This window comes from Aulonocara sp. 'chitande type north' Nkhata Bay, linkage group LG4 (assembly GCF_057382095.1).
Source record: "Aulonocara sp. 'chitande type north' Nkhata Bay isolate Kocher_YH1m ecotype deep benthic linkage group LG4, A_spYH_male_GT1.1, whole genome shotgun sequence".
Lineage (NCBI taxonomy): Eukaryota > Metazoa > Chordata > Actinopteri > Cichliformes > Cichlidae > Aulonocara > Aulonocara sp. 'chitande type north' Nkhata Bay.
This window is the reverse complement of record NC_141347.1, coordinates 24,813,181-24,834,943: the sequence shown is the minus strand read 5'-3', so window position 1 is coordinate 24,834,943 and position 21,763 is coordinate 24,813,181. Positions and strand designations below refer to the sequence as shown.

At 41.4% G+C, this 21,763-nt stretch overlaps 2 protein-coding genes and 1 long non-coding RNA gene across 6 annotated transcripts in view; 1 reads left to right on the top strand and 2 right to left on the bottom strand.

The window, feature by feature from the left end:
- Positions 1–423: 423 nt before the first annotated feature.
- LOC147332660 (suppressor of cytokine signaling 3-like) lies at positions 424–2,967 on the bottom strand. The gene is made up of 2 exons (XM_086289335.1): positions 2,774–2,967; positions 424–2,278 (listed from the first exon to the last, which is right to left on the bottom strand). Exon 2 carries the CDS (start codon positions 2,144–2,146, stop codon positions 1,529–1,531), a length of 618 nt encoding a protein of 205 aa, XP_086145461.1. The 5' UTR covers positions 2,147–2,278; positions 2,774–2,967; the 3' UTR covers positions 424–1,528.
- Positions 2,968–3,497: 530 nt separating this feature from the next.
- Positions 3,498–4,778, top strand: LOC147332659 (uncharacterized). The gene is made up of 3 exons (XR_015128834.1): positions 3,498–3,612; positions 4,265–4,346; positions 4,641–4,778. It is a non-coding gene; the product is annotated as an uncharacterized LOC147332659 (long non-coding RNA).
- Positions 4,779–16,511: 11,733 nt separating this feature from the next.
- Positions 16,512–21,763, bottom strand: part of cyth1a (cytohesin 1a) — a 41,078-nt gene continuing 35,826 nt past the window's right edge. For 3 of the 4 annotated variants that reach the window (XM_086289333.1, XM_086289332.1, XM_086289334.1), the window contains exons 10-13: positions 20,144–20,222; positions 19,990–20,058; positions 19,693–19,847; positions 16,512–18,493 (exon numbers count right to left, since the gene is read on the bottom strand). In XM_086289333.1, the coding sequence (XP_086145459.1) occupies positions 18,415–18,493; positions 19,693–19,847; positions 19,990–20,058; positions 20,144–20,222 (382 nt within the window). In that variant the 3' untranslated portion in view covers positions 16,512–18,414. The remainder of the gene's footprint in view (positions 18,494–19,692; positions 19,848–19,989; positions 20,059–20,143; positions 20,223–21,763) is intronic. The other variant, XM_086289331.1, reaches the window with a different exon arrangement.

The following is a 21,763-nucleotide window of genomic DNA, read 5'->3' as shown; positions in this document are numbered from 1 at the left end:
GAGTATTTTGTGTGTGGCAGCTTCTCAGTTAGAGGAAGAAATACTCTTAGGAAATAACACTCAGAAATAACTTTTTTGTTTGAAGTTCAAACCAAGCATGCTGTCTTCTGGGGAAGCTAATCTTTTAAAAGAGAAAGTATAACGCCTTTTATATCTTTGTGTTTAATACATCAAAAAAGAAAAGAAAAAAATAGCGTCAGATATAGAGCTGTGGTTTCCCATCTCGGTTAAAGGTGGCGCTTGGTAAACTCTAAGTGGAAATCATGAGTAGAAATCTTGTGACCTGAATTATGTGGCAAGAAAACTAAACTACATGTGTATGTAACCCTAAGTTAAAGATCCAGGCGTGTCATGTCAGCTTTGTGTCCACCACAACTCCCCATCCACACACAGGCAAAGTAAAATAAAACAATGAGATGTCAGTTTTTAGAAAAAATATCACTCTTTATTATAAATTAGTGAAACGTTTGTACACATATAAATAAGTGCAAAGTTGTATCAGTCTGCTTGCTTCGTCAAACTTCTCAATTATCTTCAAGCATCCCCAGCAAGTGGTTGGGCTGGCAAAAATACATCTTTATGAAAGACGGCGCATACAAGCGCACACACACAAAAAAGATCAACCATTTCATTTTAGCTCATGGTTTTAAGGAAAATGATGTTGACATTCATTTGAATGCAGTAATGATCCTGCCTGTGCCACAAATACTAAGACACCGTTCAGCCAATAAAAGGGTGTCTTTGTATTTGCTTAACTTGGCAGTGGTGCTCCTTTCTCAAGTAAAATCTCTGAGGATTCAGTCTTGTTGACCTTCCAACAAACTGTGGTCTTGTTCTGGCAAAATTTGGCGTAAACATGTTCTATAAATCAAAAATATAAATGTCCACATTTTCCATTCTTTATACATCCCACACAAGCTGTTGCACAAATAAACCCAGAAAACCAATCAGTGTCCATTTATTTGTACTCTGGCTTTTTCCATTTATCGTCTGTGGATTTCCAGCGAACACTAGACCAGAAATCCCAGGATGCTAACACATCCAAGATTCTCATCCAGTAACAAAGCCAGTCCAGCTGTAATTGGTGGATCATTTTCTAAGGCTGATGTGTGAGCTAAACAGCCTCACAGTACACTGGTTAGCAGCAGCAGCGGTGGCAGAGGGAACCTATGTGTCACTGCACTGTAGACAGCTGGCTGTGAACCTCACTTCGGTTTTTACTAAGTTTCACGTCATCGGTGAGGCAGACGAAGATAGTGCCACCAGATCACAGCAGTGCTCTCGTTCTCTTGGCCCTCTTTGTGGATTGGTCCTCAATCCAGTGTCTTTTTAAATGTCTTTTTTGAGAACAACACACATCTTGTCAGTACACATGTGGTCCCCCTTCACAAGCTCAGTCCTGGGCTCGATTCTGTCGACTCTACTGCTTCATTACTCCTCAAATGCAGCTCCCGACTGTGTATAGGTGCTCTGAAACCAACCAGGTTTTTTCCATTACACTCTTAACACAGGGATCAGTCAAATGCCACTAGATAGGAGCGTCATACTCCTGGAGGAAGTCCTTCAAATTATGAGGAAGTTGGTCTCTTTTGGAAGAAATGTTCAAATGTCCATTGACGGTTTTCCTGCACAGGTGCTGCAAAGTGGACATGCAGCAGGAGAGAGGTCGGATGAGCTCCAGAGGGATCTTCTGCCCACTGCAGTAAATGTAGTAGATATTCCCACTTTGAATGTTCCCTTTATTCTGAGCCATGTAGAAATGAACCAGCTTGAGAACGCAGTCAAAGTGGGGAACAGACTGAACGTTCTTAGGGTCAGTTTGCAGGTAAAAAGAGTTTGAATCATATTGGATGCGAAGGTTCTTGGTGCCTGAGGCCGTTTTGACACTGAGGGTGAAAAGGTGTCGGTGGTCAGCGCTGTCACGGATCAGAAACGTGCCCACTTTCTCGGAGGCCAGCATGGCATTGGCCTCCTTGCCGGTGATGGTGCTCCAGTAGAAGCCACTCTCCTGGAGCTTTTGAAAAGTGGACAGGACCATCTGATACTGAGTTTTCGAGGTGAAAGTTTTGTAATGGTAAGACAGCCGCATTTTGGAGTCCAAGGGGCTGCTACTCATCGCGGAGTCAAACTTGCTGTGAGTTACCATGGCGCTATGCCCGCTTTCTTGGCAGCTTGAGGAGCACCGGGTGCCGCACAGACGAAAGAAGAGGTGAGGTGGAGAGGGTTGTTTGAGTAGGCAAGAAGCGGTCTGTTTTCAGCCTTTGCCTGAATGAAACACCTGAAGTAAAGAAAGAAGAGGCTTGGGTTAAAACTCAGTTTTGATCACACAGACATTAAAATTCTGATTTAAACTTTAACTACAAATTCAACTTGAATACTCTTAAAACTCCCAGAGGCACTACTGGAAACTTTTTTTTCCTTCCATAACTGTATGTCATGTTTAAAACTTTGGGGCTACCCAGCCTTACTCTGCTCTCCCTGTTTGACTAATATCCTTCAGCTAACTTCCAGCCGTTTCGGGGAAACTTTGTGTATGAGTGTGTATGTGCGTATGTGTGTGTGTAATCTGCCCTCGGGATTGAGGCACCACGGTCAGTTCCAGTAAAGACAGCATAATATTCATTGCGCAATTTACATGCCACGGTCGGCTTCTCTAAACAGTTTGCCTCAGTTAGTTAAACACCCTTGACATGAATTATACATTCTGGTTATATAATAAGGATTTTATGCTACAGAGAGAGAGTGCAAAATGAGAAAAGAGACTGGTCCGTACCTGTGATGTTTCTCCAAAGTCGCTCTTTTAAGTTAAATCCAAAAGCTTGCTCAGATAGTGAGTTGCCCTGCCTCCTTTTGGGTGCTTGAGAAAAAACTTCAAAGTTTTTTTTTGTCTTGCCTTTTCTTTTTGGCAGGTTAGTAAAGAGCCTTCTCTGTGCGTAACAAGCTGAGTGCGCCTCTCAGAGAGCGGTGAACCTTTTTATACAGACGAGGCTGAGTCTTCAGACCCCGCCCCCTCACTTCCAGTAAAGCTGCTCTCCTGGCAGATTGACAGGAAGCGTGTGTTTATTTTTTTTAAAGGATTCCTGCTATGAGAAGCGCACTGCCCCCCTCCCCCCGCTGCTGTTCCTCCAAATGAAGTTAGTGAGGAGTTCCAAGCAGTCCTCCTGCACCTTTGTGTTTTTGTTCACACAAAACTTTTAACTTCATTGTAGATTTCGAGCCTCGATGCTTATTGACGCCGACCATAAATCTATATTTGGCTATGTAGTCATTTTTTTCCTATTAAAAGTTCCTCTTTTAGTGATTAGCGTGAGGTAATGATTCAGCTGCGACGCTTTGTGCAATCGGTTTCTGAGAAATTCATAGTAACAGAGGGTTGAATGCTCATCGCTGCCTTCCCATAGAGGGCGACAGATTTTGGCAAACTTGATTTTATTTCTCAACCGGCAACAGCTGGTTTCCAAGGGCAGCGGATTATTGTTTACTTCTTGTCGTCAGATGGTTTAACAGTTTTCCCGTTTGCGTTTGTGCACTTTTAATGAGCGCCCTGAGATATTTGAGCGCTCTCTTATAAACCTTGATATGCTTTAATGTGACGCGGTGATCATTTGTAAGGTATTTATTATGTCTTGAAGCTACACCTGCATAGTTTGTATAATATTGGACATCAAATAGAGCAGTTTAAGTCCTATGTTAAGCTCTTTATACACGTATTAATACCAGTTTCCATTTTGCTTCTCTACAGAGACTGTGCTGCTGTTTTTCAGCTGAAAAAGTGCCTTTGCAATTGTTTATTTGCCCCCTTTTTGGTGGGTACACATGAATAAAAACGGGTGTAAAGGCAGATTATAAAATAAATGTTTAAAATATGTTTTTAGAGACACTTTGAATGGGTGTTATAAGCCAGTTTGTAGAACTGTTAAACAAGGACTTTTTTAAAAAATTCATCAGAAGTCAGTTGTTCAGTTGTGGAAATGCCTATCTTTGGTAAATTGTGACTGATAGAGTGCTCACACTGTCCACCTCATCTTGTTCCCTGTTGACTCAGCTATGACCATCAGCTTCAGCTGGTTGTTCTGCTGTAGATTAACCCCAGGCTGTTTTTTCATGTCAGGATCTGTATACAGCTTACTCATTAATGCTGAGATCTATTAGGCAGGGCCATGGAATCGTACAGGAATTTGACATTTCTCAACACAAACTGGAATCCATAGAAATAAAGAGAGAAAAACCCAATTTTTTTTCTGTTTTTTTTAACAAACTTCAGGACAAGAGGGGGAGCTTGAGGGAAATAGAGTGACGCCAGAGTGCCTGATGGCCTTTGTTAAAGACCAGCTGTGTCCACAGAGGTGAGTCAGGTGCTGTCTAATACAGGCAAGCAGGATGGGAGAGGATCACTAGGATAGCCCTGTAACAGCGTGCTTGTTTCCAGAAAAACTATGGTGTCATCAATGTAAAGTATTAATTTGGTATTCAAAGGCTCCCCAGGGTCCATACTAGGAATGACTGGAACAAAAATGAACTAGTAAGCTGACTGAAGCTGGGAAAAAGAACCTGCCTTCCCAGTGCTCAACAGGAACAATTATGCACACTATTATGGGATGCTGACTTGGCTGTTTAATGTGTGTACTGTAATTTTACAGGTCGATTACAATAAACTGAGGCTGTGCATACATTTGTCAGTCAAGGTGGCAGGCGAACCAAGTGACCTGTAGCTGAGGCAGCTTTCTTCCCTGTTGCTGTAGCACACTGTGGGACTCCGGTTAAACATCTGTGGCTGGAAGGTTTGGCAATGACACATTTGGTTTTTTAGGCTAAGTGTGTGTGTGCATGTGTGTGTGCCATTCCCTGGCGTATATTTATAGTAGTCTTAGCGAATGAAAATACTACACCAAAAATGAGCATTTGTTCATATTTAAAGGTTCGAATGCATGAGCTACTGACAAACAAATACATCGACAACAACCAAATTTTCTGTGTAGTTCTTCTTAGAATTAGTTCTAAGTGGCTTAGACAAGGCATCACATGGCAGCGGATGCTAGCTTTTAGCTATAAACCACTGGTTAGGGAGAAAAAAAGAGACAGCTGTTTAGGTTTTCCCAGACTGACTCGGAAATTTACCCTAGCTCGTGGTTCCCGTAAACCCACTGGGTATGAGGGCAAAATAGCAGACCTATCAACTGGAAAGGGCAGCGAAAAGCAAAAAAATATTATTCAACAAAATATTTTGGAGCTGCTTTTCTTTTTTTCTTTTTGTGTTTGCACAGCTGAATGCACTGATCCTGAATTCCAGTTGAGTCAACAATACTGGTAACAGCGTTTTTCTTTTGTTTTTTCCTTTTAAAATCCTATTATGCACAGAAGAGCCAGAATAAAATCGTTATTTCCTAATGCGCTAACTTACACAGACATTGTATTTCACGAAAGGAAGGACTGTAAAAGGAAATCTCAAAAGTTCCCGTAGAACTGCTAGACACTGATGAACTAAGGTAATCTGGTAGATTCCTGGTATGCCTGTCAGTCTAAAATGTGCTAGTCTTTATAATGAATGAACAATGGCACTTTGTGTCTCTACCTGCCTATTTCCCCTGTTTCTATTTGTCCACTTACCGCCATTTGGAACTAAATTACTGTAAAACTTCCTTTTTTTGATTGGGCAGGGCAACTTCTGTGTTATTACCAATCATTCAGTAATGATTTCCTGGTAACTTTTTCAGTGTCTTTCTTACAGTGTCGCTATCAATGTCGGTCTTTGTGCTTCTGTAAATTATGGGAAGTCTTATGCATGACCACCGCAGCTGAGAATGCCACAAAAACCCAGATGGCAACATTGTTTTTCACAAGCTACTCTTCTGCTTCTTCTTCTTCTTCTTCTTCTTCTTCAAATTTATATGTCCTTGTATATGTTGATGAAAACATATCCATGTATTTTGTGTTTACTGTAACCATTGTGGAGTTGTCTTTCACGACATACGAGGTTAGTCCGGGAAACACTTGGGAATATTCTGTTCATGCGCACTACGAATACCATTCATCACTCTGATTGCGCAACTCTTCTGTTGCAGATGTGTTCCTGTATTTTGACAGAGACGAGTGCTTTCTTATTAATATTTACTCTTTCCTATTAATGAGAACTGACGACACTACATGAGAAGTAAAACGGTTTTTTTCAGGAAAAAGAAAGAAATTCAAAATAAAATTCCAAAACCGAAAACACACCCTCCATTCAAAGCTCACAGACAATCAGACTGTGCAGATTTTTTTCTCTTTTATTGAATATGCATACTGCCACATAGTTGACTGTATTTCTCTGTGCACGGGTGATTAAACGTGCAGGTTTTTTTTTTTTATAAATGGTTGATTCCCACTTGATGATCTGTAAAGTTGTGAAAGCTGGCACTGACATTGGGTGTCACGTTTTGGCACAGGCAGCATTCCTCGCTTAGTATCACATGGTGTCTATTTATGAATGTCATAGCTGCCTTCTGGGAAGGGCTAAAAGCAGAACGTAGCGCTATTAATTTACTCTTCACACTAAAACTATCATTGCAATGTTTGACAGCACTACCATGGGAGATAAACACAACTCTTTAATCATGTTATGCACCCAGTGCATAGATTATTATCTCTGGACAAAGTGTTAATGTTAGGCTTATTAAATTGCTGGGAAAGCTTCATGAATAAATTATTTTCGATTAACGACTGCAAGCAAACGACCAGCAAACTTATCCAGTCCAAGCAGTGTTGCAATATTTACATTACAACACACTATGGTCCATTTCTGTATAAATGCCAATTATTCTTCTTCCTTCTAGATGAGGAAGTGGAAGTGGAATATACTTGCATTTGCATGTTCACTGTTGGCCTTGAGATCATTTTTCCAGACGCGGGTTTGTTTTCATATTTGCCATCATCATGAGACAAAGGGAGGAGTGCTGTTTTGATCAGTTCAATCTGAAATATGCAAATAGTCATTTTAGAAAATTTCCAGTAAGGATGGAGCTCCTACAAGATTCCTGACATCTTTAAATCATATAAGTCATACAAATCTTAGACCCCCTGGGATTAGTGGCTTTTTCTGACACTGACGTGCATAATAAGCGAAAATTGATTCAGGAAGGCTCTGCGATTGTGTGATTCATTCACTCTGATTACTGTCAAAATTAAGGAGGAAAGGGAAAGAAAAGGAACAAATGGCATCAAGAGTTGTCGCCTAGATCCACATAATTTTCCACAGAAAGTGGCTTCGGGTTGGATGTTTTTTGTAGGTACAAGTGAAGCTTTCTCACAACTGATCCATACCAGTACATCCCATTCTTCACTTCAAACAATAACAGGCCAAACATGCCGAATCTAATGCAACTAAAATGCATTTATTGTTAAAGAATAGTTTCAATATTTTGGGAAATATCCTTATTTATTTCTGGCCAGGACTTAGTTTGCGTAGCAGGCCCTGAATATGCGGCTACATAATGAAATTCCTGGCTCTGTCCAAAAGTAACAAACTCTGTGTACCAATGCCTGTAAAGTTCACTAATGAACCCATTCTATTTTGTTTGCTTAATCCATCTAAAAACCAGAGTGTAACAAGAGCACTTTTCTTTTTAGTGGCCTAAAAGTCTGGCACACAACCACACCATGAAATGAAAAATTTGGGTTTTTAGATATCAGTTTTTGTCATTATGTTAAGTCAGGCGGTGGCAACATATTGAGTCGTATAAATCATCCAGCTCTCAGCTGCGGGAGAATATCTGTGTTTTCCACTGATTTCATTCAGATAACTTAATGTATGAGTGATGCACAGCTAATACACAACCTGAAAAAAAAACAAAACAAAAACATCACATTGGGTTTCACAATCTGCACCTCCTTGATCACTGCATAAGTATGTTAGGGCATACAACCGTGCACAGACCATGAGCTGTCTCTGAAGAATGCACACGTGGCGCGTTCCTTGAAATGGCCGGTGTCCAGATGTGATGGGTTGCCTCAAAACATTCAGATCGGTGCAGATAATATGATTGATGTGACGCTGTCCGCCTATCTTGGCTCATCTGCCTCTGCCGCCACCATTCTTTTATCAGTATCGAATGCTTGGGGACAGAGGGAGCTAATGACATAATCGGGATCTTCAAAATGGACTTTGATTCCCACAAATCCCAGAAATAGCTGGCTGATGTCATTCAGGCAGCTGGTAATAAATCTGTCTGCGCCATAATAGCAGGTTTGCTGAGGGATACTGTTAACCGAGAACACCTTGTTTAAATGCACTCAACTGAGGGGACGTGCTGCCAAAACACGCATGATCGCCCTTGTGTTGCGAGGAACACACACATACGTGCATGCAGACATTTATTATATGCAGATGCTAGAATGATGTAGGGCTCATCCAAATGCACCAACATGCAAACACAGAAACGCAAACTTCCTCTATAACGCAGTAGTAGTAATTTGATCCCATGCTTTGCCAGTAAGCGCGATATTTCCGGAAGGATTTATTGTGTATATGTGCAACGCTCACACACAGGTTTTGTGGTTACTGTTGAGATAAAAGTGCTGATGGAGCCTTGTGATACGGACTAGGGACAGGACAGGGACATTTCAGTGGATCAGAGGGGGTTAACCTGGAAGATATTCTCAAACTGTAGATCAACCTCATCTCAAATGAGGATTTTGCATTTACTGACATCATTCTGGACAATCTAAAAGATCCGACTCAGATATGTGAGAATACGTCTCGGGATATATCAGTCACACGCGGGAAAGCTTTGATCGCAACTATTCTCTGTATCTGTAAACATTTCCGTATGTCTGTGAGACCTCATTGACCTTGCACGTGATCTCCGCGGATACAATGAAGTCATATCATGAGACTATAAATGGACTAAATGTCATTCGCTGGATTGAATGGAGCCTATTGTTCCTAGCGCAGGTGTGTTTCTGTCTGACTCTCTTTTAGTGTTAGAGGAACGTTCTTTCATCTTTTCCATCATCATCTGCTAGTGTTTGTTTCCTTGTGTGTCATAAATCAACAGCTCAGGACAGATGCATTTCTTCTCCTTTTGCAGTTCTGTTTTCTCGATAATCCTGTTTTTTGCTGCCCTGCATCAGAGAAATGCAACTCCTACACTTTGAGGTTTGCGGCCTCCGAAAACAGCAGCTCAGTGTTTCCAAGAGGCCCTAACAGAGGGAGGCCCTGTCTGCATGGCCTTTCCTGCGTATTTCAGATATGTTTTGTGATTACATATTTTACAAAGAAGGACTTTTTACGCTGGCTCCGTGCCTAAAATACAGCAACATTTGACTCATTAGCAAAGACATTAATCACAAAAAAGAACAAGTGTTAACCGGCCCTGAGTTAGAGTTCAGAAAAGTGCTTTGCAACTGCCAGACCTTTCCCGTTCTCTTTCTGCAAGGCATTTCCTTTTGTCCTCTTCTAGTCGGGCACTCCCTATAGACAGGAAATTCTTCTGGACTTGTTCCAAACCACCGCCTCCTTTCCCCTCATTTTCCTGTTCTTAACTAAAAATCTTGGAAGCAAGGTACAGCCTGTTCCAAAACATACGCTTGCATGTAAACAAACAATCTGGCGGTTCCAGAAATTACTCCAGCTTATCCCAGTTTCCTGGAGTTCTAATCTCAGGTTCTTCGAAGTCCTGTGGCTGCAAATTATACAATACGCTTCAATCGACATGAGGTAATCTACAGGACATTTCATTTGGACGTGAGATTAAACCACGCGAAACTCGTAGGGAAGAAAAACAATGTGCTTCTCTTTCTCGGTGCACGCACATACTTACTCACACAAATATTCAGTTTCCCAGAATTAGATCCACCCACAGCTCAACGAATGTGCAGAAAAATTCATAAATTCCTGTTTTCCCACTGAAACAAACAACCTTCTGTCTTTTTTTCCTCCTCTCCATTACTCCATTGCTGTGTGTTAGCAAGTTCTACTCCTACTCAGCTGAGCACTCAAAGCACCACTCTTAGCACTGGTTAACATTTGCACTCTGATATATGCACCGGGGTCAACTCATAGTTCTGTGCGTCGCCCAAGGATACTCCAGAATGAGAGCCTCTGAGCGTCAGCATGTTAGATGCCCTGCTCTATGGGTACAGTCCAAATACATGCATGTTAGGTTAACTGGCGATTCTAAACTGGCTGCTGATGTGAATGTTTCCAGGTGGGTAACAAACTGCTTGGTGCATGGATAATAATAATAACAGCAATCCAATTTCAACCATGAGCCCATGCCACCATTGTTAACTCATACTGAGTAAAACTTTATGCAGAGAGTTGCTAACGCTGCTTTGCTGCTCTCCTCTGCTCTCTGTTTTGCTCTGGAAGCATATATGAAAGTTTGCACTCAAAAAAGTCAATCACAAAATTAAAACCGACCCCTCCGTCACACAAGAATCGTTAGCCCACGCTAAGCCCACTGTCGTGTTGAGTCTCTGATGCGGCTTTGCTGCTCACCTCTGCTTTCTGTTTCAGTTTATGTGAAAATATGAAAGCTTTCAAGAAAAAAAAAAGAAACGAAACAGTCACAACCATTAGTCCGTGCTTGAACACTAAAGGATGCTGAATGGCTGTGATACGCTGCAGAAAGCCCACTGATGCAAAGGCCAAGCCCTTTGACAAGAGTCTGCTCTATAAACCGTCAGGCGAGGAGAGCAGCAAACCCCAGCGCAGAGCTGAAATGGAAAAAAGTGGCCCCAGCGCAGGTTTTGCGTTCACTTTAACGCTCTGTATAATTATATCCAGAGCTACCAGTTACAAAGGAAAGAATTCACATGTAGATGAACTCGTTACCAAAACAGAAGTCAGAGAAGTTTTTGTTATGACACGAACAGAAGGAGTGTAACCTCAATTACTCCACTATATCACAACTGTGTGTACAGACAAGTGGCTGTCTCATTTCTCAGCTACAATGCCGGTAACTGCAATCAGCATACTTTCCTTACAGGTACTAATCAGTTACGCATCCTTTAGTGATCTTTACAACTAAATCATAAATCTACCAGTAGACATTGTCACCTTGTTGATTGTTAAGAGGAACCTGTTTGTGAGCACTTTTTATTTCCTCCAAGCTCTCACAACTGGGTCACTATGTCAGCGATAAAGAGGACGTCCTCAAAATGTATGGGAAAAACTATATTGTTCAGGGAAAGTAAGCAACTGTTAGGAAAGAAGAGGGTTTTTAAGCGAACATGTCTGCTGTTTTGATTTTATCAGAAAGGTTTTTTGTCACGTATCTTAAATAAAAGCTGGAACACAGATCTCCTTCAGTTGGTGTTAATTAGACGTTTTCTGAGATTTTTTGTGCAGGAAACTTTTCAAACGTACACAATTGCATGCTTGAGATAAAAAACACACGCACAAACACTTTGAAAGGAGATGAAGTGAACTTTTTGTTCCATGCAAGCTATGTTTTCCTGCTGTTGACCATCACAGTTTTAAACAGGGCTCCCAACAGCTAGCTTATGCACAACTCACTGCACAGTAAATATGCTGTTTGCATAGTTATAGGGGTATGTCAGGCAGAGTGAGATGTAAGGGGAGAGACAGTTGAGGGTGTGTGTGTGTGTGTGTGAGGGGGGGGGGGGTTGTGTGGGGGGGGAGTCTTGTCTTTGTTGTCTCTTCCTTTTAACTCCCTTTCTCAGAAATCCTGCCCTGAGGTTATATTCATTGTCCTTTACCAGAGAGATTGCTAAAGTGATCTGAGCGGGATCTTTTCTTCCAGTAAACCACCGACACATGTGTCAGCACAGCACCTAAAGTGTACATGCACCTTGAACGCTGCACAATCCTGCATTTGAAAACATGCTTAATTGCCACCTGCAAACGGCTCCAGCCTGTCTGTGTGTCGTGCTTTGTCTCTGTGTGTATTTGTGTTTGCTCAAGCATGATTCTTTTTTTTCTTTTTAGCCATTTGAGATCAGGTTCTTCCCATTGTAGAAGAGCAATGCTGCTTAACATGAATGATGACTTTTAGACTTACTAGATCAGCTTAAAAAATCCCAGACAAACAACACACTCCTGTTTTGGGTTGACTTGGTAATTTTATGCAAACCCGAGGCCCAAGAGAGCAGTCAGAGCAAATGCTGTGCAGCTGTGGATGGGTTTGGGTGAAAACATCCACAATGCTGTGTTGCATCTCTCTTTGCATGTCACAGTGTTTGTATGCGCATGCCTTTCTATGTGTAACATTCTTTGCTTGCATGAACCACTACGAGAGAAGGCCCATTTCATGCCAGCTGAGGTCAGGTCTGGACACCGTGGGGTGCACCCTTCTCCCACAGAGGTGGGCTGAGAGGCAGGGGGAGGATTCCAGTGCTTCTGGGAAATAGTCTGGGCCTAATTGGAGCCTTACTGGTCTCACATGTCTCCACTTACTTGAGAAGACGGAGGATCCTTCTCCCTGGCCTATAAGAGCTGCAGTAGCCCCAGACCTTCCCCCTCCTTCCTCAGCTTAACCACAGAGAAGTGAATCCACCAAGCAAGCCTAAAGTGACAGCACAGCCGAGTGGTGTGTGTTTCAGCGCACAAAGGTCGGCTATGTCATACTGAGCCATGCCATTTATACCGTGCCTTTGTTTTTTTTTTAAGAATATTTGGCTTTGAATAATATTTGTGAATACAGTTTGTTCCCGGGATCTTCTTTCAGTACAGCCCGTCCACTCCTTTCTCCACTCCTAATGAAGAAAATATCACCTTTCCCTTTGTCACGCACACTCCAACGTCGAGTGAGACATGCGAGAAGCGAAGAAGAGTGCAGAAATGTAAAAAAAACAAAAAAACAAAGACTTCCCTGCTTCTGCCGCCGCTTCGCAACCACCACACGTTCAGTTTTTCACTTTTTTTTGTTCTTTCAGTGGCAGCGTGCCTCTCATTTCCCATCAGTCACGATCACCTCCTCGCTCTTGCTCTGCAATTCTCAAAAATCACCCTGTTTCACAGCACGGGTGCAAAATATTACTTGAATGCGGCTATGCAAAGATGATCAGGGGCCATTTACCAACCACTTTGATTATACAGTAATGCACTTAATAACAGAATGCATTGATGCAACGCAGGAATTCAGGGCTACAAATCTCTTGTCTTTGTCTTCAGTGCACATCTGGAACAAATTGTTGCATAATTTGTACCCGTGTTTTCACAAAACACTGCAGGCAATGGCCCAGAGGAAAATATCAAACAAATAAGCAGTTTTATTTAGCCTTGTTTTTAGACATCGCTTGTTTGAAAGGAAAAAAAAGCAACAAGGTTTTAATCTTCCACAGATCACAGAACTTCTGTTTTTTGAGGGTTTTTTGTGTTTTCAGTTAAGATAAACACGTTTCAACTTTAAAACATTTCGACTATCTACATTAATTAAAGCCCGAGAAGAAACAATATGTAACTTTATCAATCCATGTACTCAGAAACAGCTCGTATGCGCGAGGACAATTTAGCATTTCCTGCAAATATTTAGATGGGATTGATTTGTTTAACTTGTGTTTTTGCAGCTGAAATGTTTACCCAAACTACTTTGAAGGGTCTTGTGTGAAATTACACATGGACTGCTGAACATGATGGAAAGAATAGGGAAGAAATATGCAGACCATTCATCAAAGATGGTGTTTTTTCCCCCCACAGAAGCAGCAGGATTGTGACTTTTTTTTGCTTCCTATCATTTACTGCTTTACAAAGTCATTAATAATAAGAAACAATCACTTTTCAGCCAGTTCTTTCCCATGACACTATGACACACGGCATCAAAATGGAACACAAATCCAGCTGCATCTTAGCCTTTGTGACCCCAGATGTTCTCCCTTTGCACTGCATCCCAACAGTTACATCCTGCTGGTTCCTGCATGCCTGCTCCATTGAGAAAGTCATTTCTATTGATTTGCCTTTCCAGGCATCATTTAATATGATACATATTCACTTGTGAATATCGACCTTTCCCTGCTGTCCTGACATTTCTGCCATAAATACTTTGAAATCAAGCCCGTGAAAAGATATGAAATGTTATAAGGGTAAATAAGGCCTGGTTTTAAACAGTAACAGAAGGGGAGGGTGGATTTTATAAGGGCAAATGTTCTTTGGGACTTGTGTGTTCGTTCAGGACACAGAGGGCATGATTCAAATTCAAGGCTGCCCTCAAGTGGAAGTTATAATCACAGCCATATATACCATACCATACCATACCAACTTTATTTCTAAAGCACTTTAACATAAAACCAGAGTTTCACAAAGTGCTGTACATGTTAATAGCATACGTAAAGAAAATTAAAATGAGATACAATAAAATAAATAGATACAATAAATTGAAACATGTTAAAACAAATTGAGTCAACCCCTCTAATCAATGCCAAAGGCTTCAGCGAATAAATATGTTTTAAGAAGACTTTTAAATTCAGAGAGAGAAGAGGCCTGCCTAACATGCAAGGGCAGATCATTCCACAACTTTGGAGCAGCTACAGCAAAAGCACAATCACCTTTAAGTTTATACTTAGTTTTCGGTACCTTAAGGAGTTGCTGATTGGCGGACCTAAGGGAACGGGCAGGTGTATATGGTTGTAGTAGCTCCGAGAGGTAGGGGGGGGCCAGGCCATTAAGAGATTTAAAAGCAAATAAGAGAATTTTAAAAACAATCCTAAAATGTACAGGTAGCCAGTGGAGTGAAATTAAAATAGGGGTAATGTGCTCAAACTTTTTTGTTCCAGTTAAAAGACGTGCTGCAGCATTTTGCACAACCTGCAGGCGCCTAATGGACGCATCACTAACCCCAAAATAAAGTGCGTTACAATAATCCAGCCTAGAAGTAACAAAGGCATGGATTACTGTCTGAAAATGCTGTTTCGATAAGATAGGCTTTATTTTGGCTAATTCCCTCAAATGAAAAAAGCTAGATCTTACAACAGCTCTGACCTGGCTTTCAAGTTTAAGATTTGCCTCTATTTTAACTCCCAGATTAGTGATGACTGGTTTAACATACTGTGCCAGTGAACCAAGATCTATAATAGTGGCCTCAGAAGCGCCACCAAAAACCATCACTTCTGTTTTCTGTTCATTAAAATGTAAAAAGTTCAAAGCCATCCAAGTCCTTATTTCATCAAGGCATCTGAGCAGCGGGTCTACTGAGAAGCCATTTATCTTTTTAAGTGGGAAATAAATCTGGGAGTCATCGGCGTAGCAGTGGAAAGAAATCCCATGTTTCCTGAAAATAGACCCAAGGGGTAGGAGATATAGAGAGAAAAGAAGCGGGCCTAAAACTGAACCCTGTGGAACCCCACATTGAAGAGAAGCAGTAGAGGATACAAACTCCCCTAGTTTCACAGAGAAAGTTCGCTCTGCCAAATAGGATCTGAGCCACTGCAGTGCGGTACTCCGCATACCCACCAACTGCTCTAAACGGGAAATTAAAATATTATGATCCACTGTATCAAAAGCAGCAGTTAAATCTAACAGCACAATAATAACACAGTCACCTGAGTCATTTGCCAAAAACACATCATTAAAAACTCTTAAAAGGGCAGATTCAGTACTATGTAAAGCTTTAAAACCAGATTGGAAAACTTCTAAAATACCGTGTTCTTCTAGGAAGGACATTAATTGCTTGTAAACTACCTTTTCAAGAATCTTTGAGATAAAAGGCAGTTTGGAAATAGGTCTGTAATTCGCAATAATATCAGGATCAAGAGCAGGTTTTTTGAGTAGAGGCTGAATCACTGCATGTTTGAGATTGACAGGTACAACACCAGAGGACAGACTACTATTTACAATGGATTGTACAGCTGATGCTATAGTGAGAAAAACCTCTTTGAAAAATCGAGGAGGGAGAGCATCATAAGGGGAACCTGAGGGCTTCATGTGAGCAACCAACTCCTGCAGGCAGAGCATGGAAACTGGCTCGAACCTGTCAAAGACAGCAGAACTAGGGGCAGGGGTAGAAGGGTCGGGAACGGACTGGGAAGTCTGCGCTTTGACAGATAGCACTTTATCAATAAAAAAGTGTAGGAAGTTTTCACAAATTTCCTGAGAAGACTCGACAGAAGACTGTGGAGCATGAAGGACCATGTCAATAGTCTTAAATAAGACATGAGGCTTACGACAATTTGCCTGAATAATAGTAGCGAAATGTTTCCTCTTAGCATCTTTTACAGTTTTCTGGTAAGAATTCCAGTAATCTTGTAACATTTGGTATGACACCTGAAGTTGATCCTTCTTCCATTTACGTTCAGCTCTCCTGCACTTTCTTCTGGCAGCCCGGGTGTCTTCATATATGTGGCTGACTGGCAACATTTAAACCATAATTTGATTTAGGCATCGATTTGGGGAAAGTGCATTAATTAGCAGCATAAAAGTGCACAATAAACCATTTGCAACGGAAAAAATAGCACGCCTGTCTTTGCAGCACAATGGCCAGTGATCCTTATCACATACTGCCACCTGGTGGTGTCATGTTAAAACTATGATATGCTTCAGTGCTCTATTTAAACGAAACAGAATACAACAGTCAGCATTGTGACAATTCGGTCTTTATTACAGCTTGGTTAAATGGCATTGATAGAAACCTTAACTCAGTCATTCTAACAGAGTGCCAAAGGAAAATGGCAAAACAAATAAACAAAATTAGAAACACAATACCCACTATACATTTAAATATGTACAACTTTGATAAATAAACCAATACTGTCTAGAATTATGATTGTTTTGCATTTTTGCTTAATCCTCTAGGAGTAGTGCGCTGGGAAGAGCAGAGAGGAGAGGAGGAGACCAGGAAACAGGACGGCTGGGGGTGGGATTAGGGACAGCAGGCACAGATGAGATGAGAGACAACTGTGGAGCAGTTGAGACGATGGCTTGGTGTACAAATCAGACCCTATTTGTTTAACTGTACCCTCAAAACTAGTTTTTGCTTTTTTGGTGCCTCGCTAATCAGCCATTCTGCCCTCTCTCTCTCCATATATATATATATATATATATTTTGGTTCACCACAGTACATTCTTCAGTATTGTTTCACCTGGCACACTGGATCCTGAGACAGGGACTAAGACAAGGATCAGATTGTTTCTATAATACAAACTTTTATTTCTGCTCCTTTAAAGCAATATTCATAAACTACAGTGTGTCTTAAACATAACGATGAATGAGGCTGTGCTGAAAATGTTGTTTAATTATAACAGTAAAAGCAAACCTCTAAAGAAGCGTGACAGGTGGGATGAGTGGAACAAAGGAAGAAAAATATATATCTAAATTACTTTTGCTAACCAGCAGCATTTCTCATCACATTTCATCTAGGGCACCAGGCACTGTGCAGCAGTAAAGTAAGTTTTCTGACATTTCAATGACTTTTGCATGATACGGGAATATAATGATTTGGTTTTAGAGTCGAAATGAGACAACGAGGGGGGAAAAAATGGGCCGACTTTTTGCTTCTCCCCCCCCCCCCCAAATCGTCAGACCTCAAAAGCCCAAAGCGATAGACAGGCCCATAATCCCCGGGATGCATCCCCTCCCAGACAAGCAGACGCCTTCTCTGCAGTTTCACATACAAACACAGCTCAGCCCGGGCCTCCGTCGTGCCTTTGAATGCATCTCTTGAGTTGTTTACATGATCCAAGTCAACCCACCCTGTAAAGTCTCTGAACATGGTAGCAATCTCCTGAGTGGCAACTTTTTTTTCTCCTTTTAAAAAAAAAAAAAAGTTTGTTTTCTTTTTTCTATTAAAAAAAGAAAAAAAATCACTAACAGTTGGCAAATTATAACCCTCCCTCCCTCTCATAGCAGCCCCTTTACAGCTTCTATCTGAACATTTTATTCTACAAAAGCAAACAACAAAAGGCTCGAGAGGACTTGACAGTAAAAGCTGTAAAAATAGACACGTATTACCAAAACATATTAAAGCACGTCAGAAAAGATCTTTGCTTTTCTTCCACACAGTGAGGAATATTCTGGTTGGGGTGCCACACTCGGTCAGACCTGCTGAGTTAAAACAATGTGTGCGACGGGGGAGGACTCCATGAAAGTATGCTTGTTGTGATGTTGCGTATGTATGCAGTGTATATGAGAACTGTGTTGTTTTAACGTGTCTTCAAAAGGGACTCTGAGTTGCACAGTAACACTCCCTTCCGGTCTCATAGACAGAGCACATATAAAAGCTGAGAGAGAAAGCAACACATTCAGACAGGAGGTTAGAGGAGGCGCTCAGCCCAGACTCTTATCTAAAAACCCAGCATGCTTTCCTGTTTTTTGTTTTCTGGCCTGCAGAGTCCAAAAGTCAGACCTGTTGTGTATCCTAGAGAAAAGCCTTGGGGAGGTCAGAGGCAGACCTTGGTCATGACCTCTGCAATGGCCCAGGAAGGGCCAACAGACCCCGCGCCCCTTATTCTGTCAAATGCAACGTCCGGAGAGCCGAGTGCCCCTAATGTCTCTTCATGGATGACACCTTCTTCTTCCTGGCTGCCAGCATCTCGTAAAAGGGGTCCCTGCTGATGGCAGCTCTGTGGGTGCAGAAGCAGAGAAAAATGTCAGCAAAATTTCATAAAATGTGCAAACTGACGCACTCATAAAACACTAATGTTAGACACGGCTCAGCTGTGCAAGAAGGTCAAATTTTTCTCTTTTTTGTCTGGAAAAAAAAACATTCTTAGGATGAGTCTAATTAAAGTCATTTGGAAGGCAAAATTCTTCTTCTGTTTAATTCATTCATTTAGGAGCTAGTCAGCATAATCAGACTCAATATACTGTTCTGTACTTTTGAAAGAGCGAGGACAAGAAATCAAAATCTGTTTAGAAAAATATGTGCCTCTGAAAACAAAATATTTTGGGAGAATTAAAAGAAATGTGAAAAACGGACAAAGATTTTACACAAATATGTTCAGATTTAGCAGCTTTAAAAGTCGTTTCATTGCTTTGCATGGCTTTCACAGATATCAGCAGAAAATAATCCACCCAGTAGCGGTTTTTGATATGGGCGACACGGGCGGTTGCCCAGGGCGGCATCACGGGCATCGGAAAAATTTTTTTTTTTTTAATTTGCAAAATTAAAACCAAGAGGAGGAGAAACGAAAGATACAGGTAAGCAGATGTGTCATTGGATAATGGCGGGTTATGTATCCTGAAACAATCAGAATAATACTTTTTTAATCCCTAAGGAAATAATGTGGGTTACAGTTGGTCCAAGAAGAATTGGTAAAAATAGTAACAAACAATACATTATGTTACAGATTTTAATTACAGCCAAACAGGCTAGGACCGCCACTGAATCCACCAATAGTGTTTTTGTACATTTCAGGGCACCTTACAACTGAAAGGTAAAAACTGATTTGTTCTCACTCTGTGGTTGGGTCACTCTTCCACTCTTTAACACCTCTGGGTGTTAAACCCTTATTTCTATTTTCTGAAGAGAGCAGTTTCTGTCACATTTAAGGACTGCAGACTCCAGAACAAATGAGTTTCAATCAGAAGTTAGTGAGGGTGTTTTCTGCCTATACAGCTTACTAGGACTACTCTTGGAAAAACCCTAAACCTTTATTTATATAAACTGAGCTGTCAAAATGTATCATTCAGGAGATCAAATGTTGACTTTAATGGGAGAAAGAGTCAAAAACTCATGTTTTGACATGTGGTGACATTCACTGCCATCACTGAAATTAAGCTACCTCAAAAGAGGTAAAGTAATTAAAAACATATAAATTACTTGATGCTTTTCATCCAATCTTCTTTCTCCTCAGCTGTGGGGGCTGAGATGCGGTAGAAGGTGTGGTTGCCCTCCACGACCCGTCCGTCAGCCTCAGTTTTGCATGCCTTTATCACCTGGTCCTTGCTGTCAGGTATGAAAAGCTCAAAGCAGTTCTACAGAAGTGATGATGATTTAAGTTAGAAATGACAATGCCACAAAAATAACTATTTTAAAAATAACTTGATTAAAAATGCTATTTTGAGTCTCTAACTGTGGGTAATCCACAGATGAACCACTAGAGGGAGCTGTACGTACAGGCTTCTTGTCCTCCACCTCCTTGATACTCAGGTTCTCCAGTGGGATGATTCCTCTTGGCTCTTTGTCCTGCACAAATATAAAATGAGAGCACTGCACGAAGGAGCAACAACAGCAAAGGAGGGTACTCTAACAGAAAAACAACTGTACTCACTGTGGTGTACTCGAAGTAGTACAGACAGTTGTCTGTGAGAATGAACCACCTCCTCTTCCAAGTTTTAACTCGTCCCCCTGTTGAGCACACAGCAAGCATCAGAAATGCTCAGCAAGAGAAAGCGATATGGAAAGAGAAACGAGCACCAAAGCACCGTATCAAGCAGCAGACAGGCAGACAGATGTATGAGCAGACAGACAGATGACGGCTCCAGAGGACTCCCTTTACCTAAGGAACCCCACAATCCACCCTAATCCACATCCATGCCATGTGCTCCCCATCACCACACCACTTGTAGCTATAATAACTATTTTATCATTTTGCTTGTATTTGTTGATTTATGGGCCTGATTGCTATTTTCCAGTCTGATATACTGTTCATATGATAAAGAAACTCCTTATAGGTGATAAATGCATATAAAAACTACCCAGAGTTTACATCTGGGGATTGAGTTGAAAGCTGTTTGCTACTTTTCAATCATATTTTGACATGACTGAAAAAACTGGCATCTCCTCTCTTGGCTCAACACCATTTTACTCAGAGGGCTAGAGAGCCAGAATCAATAGGGAGCATACAGATCTATATGCTCTGCATTCACTAAGCTTGATGAACCACGTATGTTACTGGGCAACAGTTAAAAAGCTGCAAAATCCATATATAAGGGCTGAACATAGAAAGTGAGGAGGGACTGTGGATTAAGTTCTCTTCTTCATTTTAAAGTGCAGCAGGGGCTCATTACTTGACTCTGCTCTTGTTGATCTCTAGCTGAACTCTTACCCCCTTTGTCACCCTGCTTCCTGTGAGGGGAAACATGATCGCAGTACCAGATGGCAGCCACACTCTGGGAGGATAGGATGCCAACGAAGAGAGAGGCAGGAAGCTCAGTGCCTGAAGTTATGCTTAGTCTCTCCACAGGCATTTCAATCTTAAATATCCTGTTTGGGCTTAGTTAAGCAATTTTGCATCTATATAGAAACAGTATTTAGTTATTGGTGAGTGGTCCTTCTAACGATGACCGTCATAAGCCTACTAAGCCAAGTCTAGACTAGGTTTTCCCACCACCAATGTTAGTAAAAAGCTGCATTTTGAAACCCATTTACCAAAAGCAAGGGTTTGAAGATGTTTCTATTGACATGTAGAACACACTTGTATTATCATATAGCAGCAGACACGCTGTATATGATATCCCATCATATTACAGACATCATGACAGGCACAACACTTCAGTCTACGTTTAGTAGCTACAGAAACTGTCGACACGCCTGAACTGGCACACGGAAATGGAGATATAGGGCTCTTCGCCGCACCTTGACTCGTCAGCATGTTGCAACAGCAAAAAAAAAAAAAAAGAAAAAAAGACAAAAGCAGACCGACAGAGACCACAGACGCGATGGCAGAATCACACAGCTGACGGGCTTAAAAGTTGATTGGGTTGGCTAAAAGTAGCGATTGGTCTGATGGCCGTGTCAGTTCCTGTCACTCTGAGAAAAATAAAGAGTTCACTGCCTCCTGTGCAAGAATGTCTGGGACGAGGCGGGACGTCCCAGCAGATTGTTGCAGAGAGGTGTGTGGACGGTGCAAGGCCCGAGTGGGGCTGAGTGGAGTGAGTCACCCATGCAA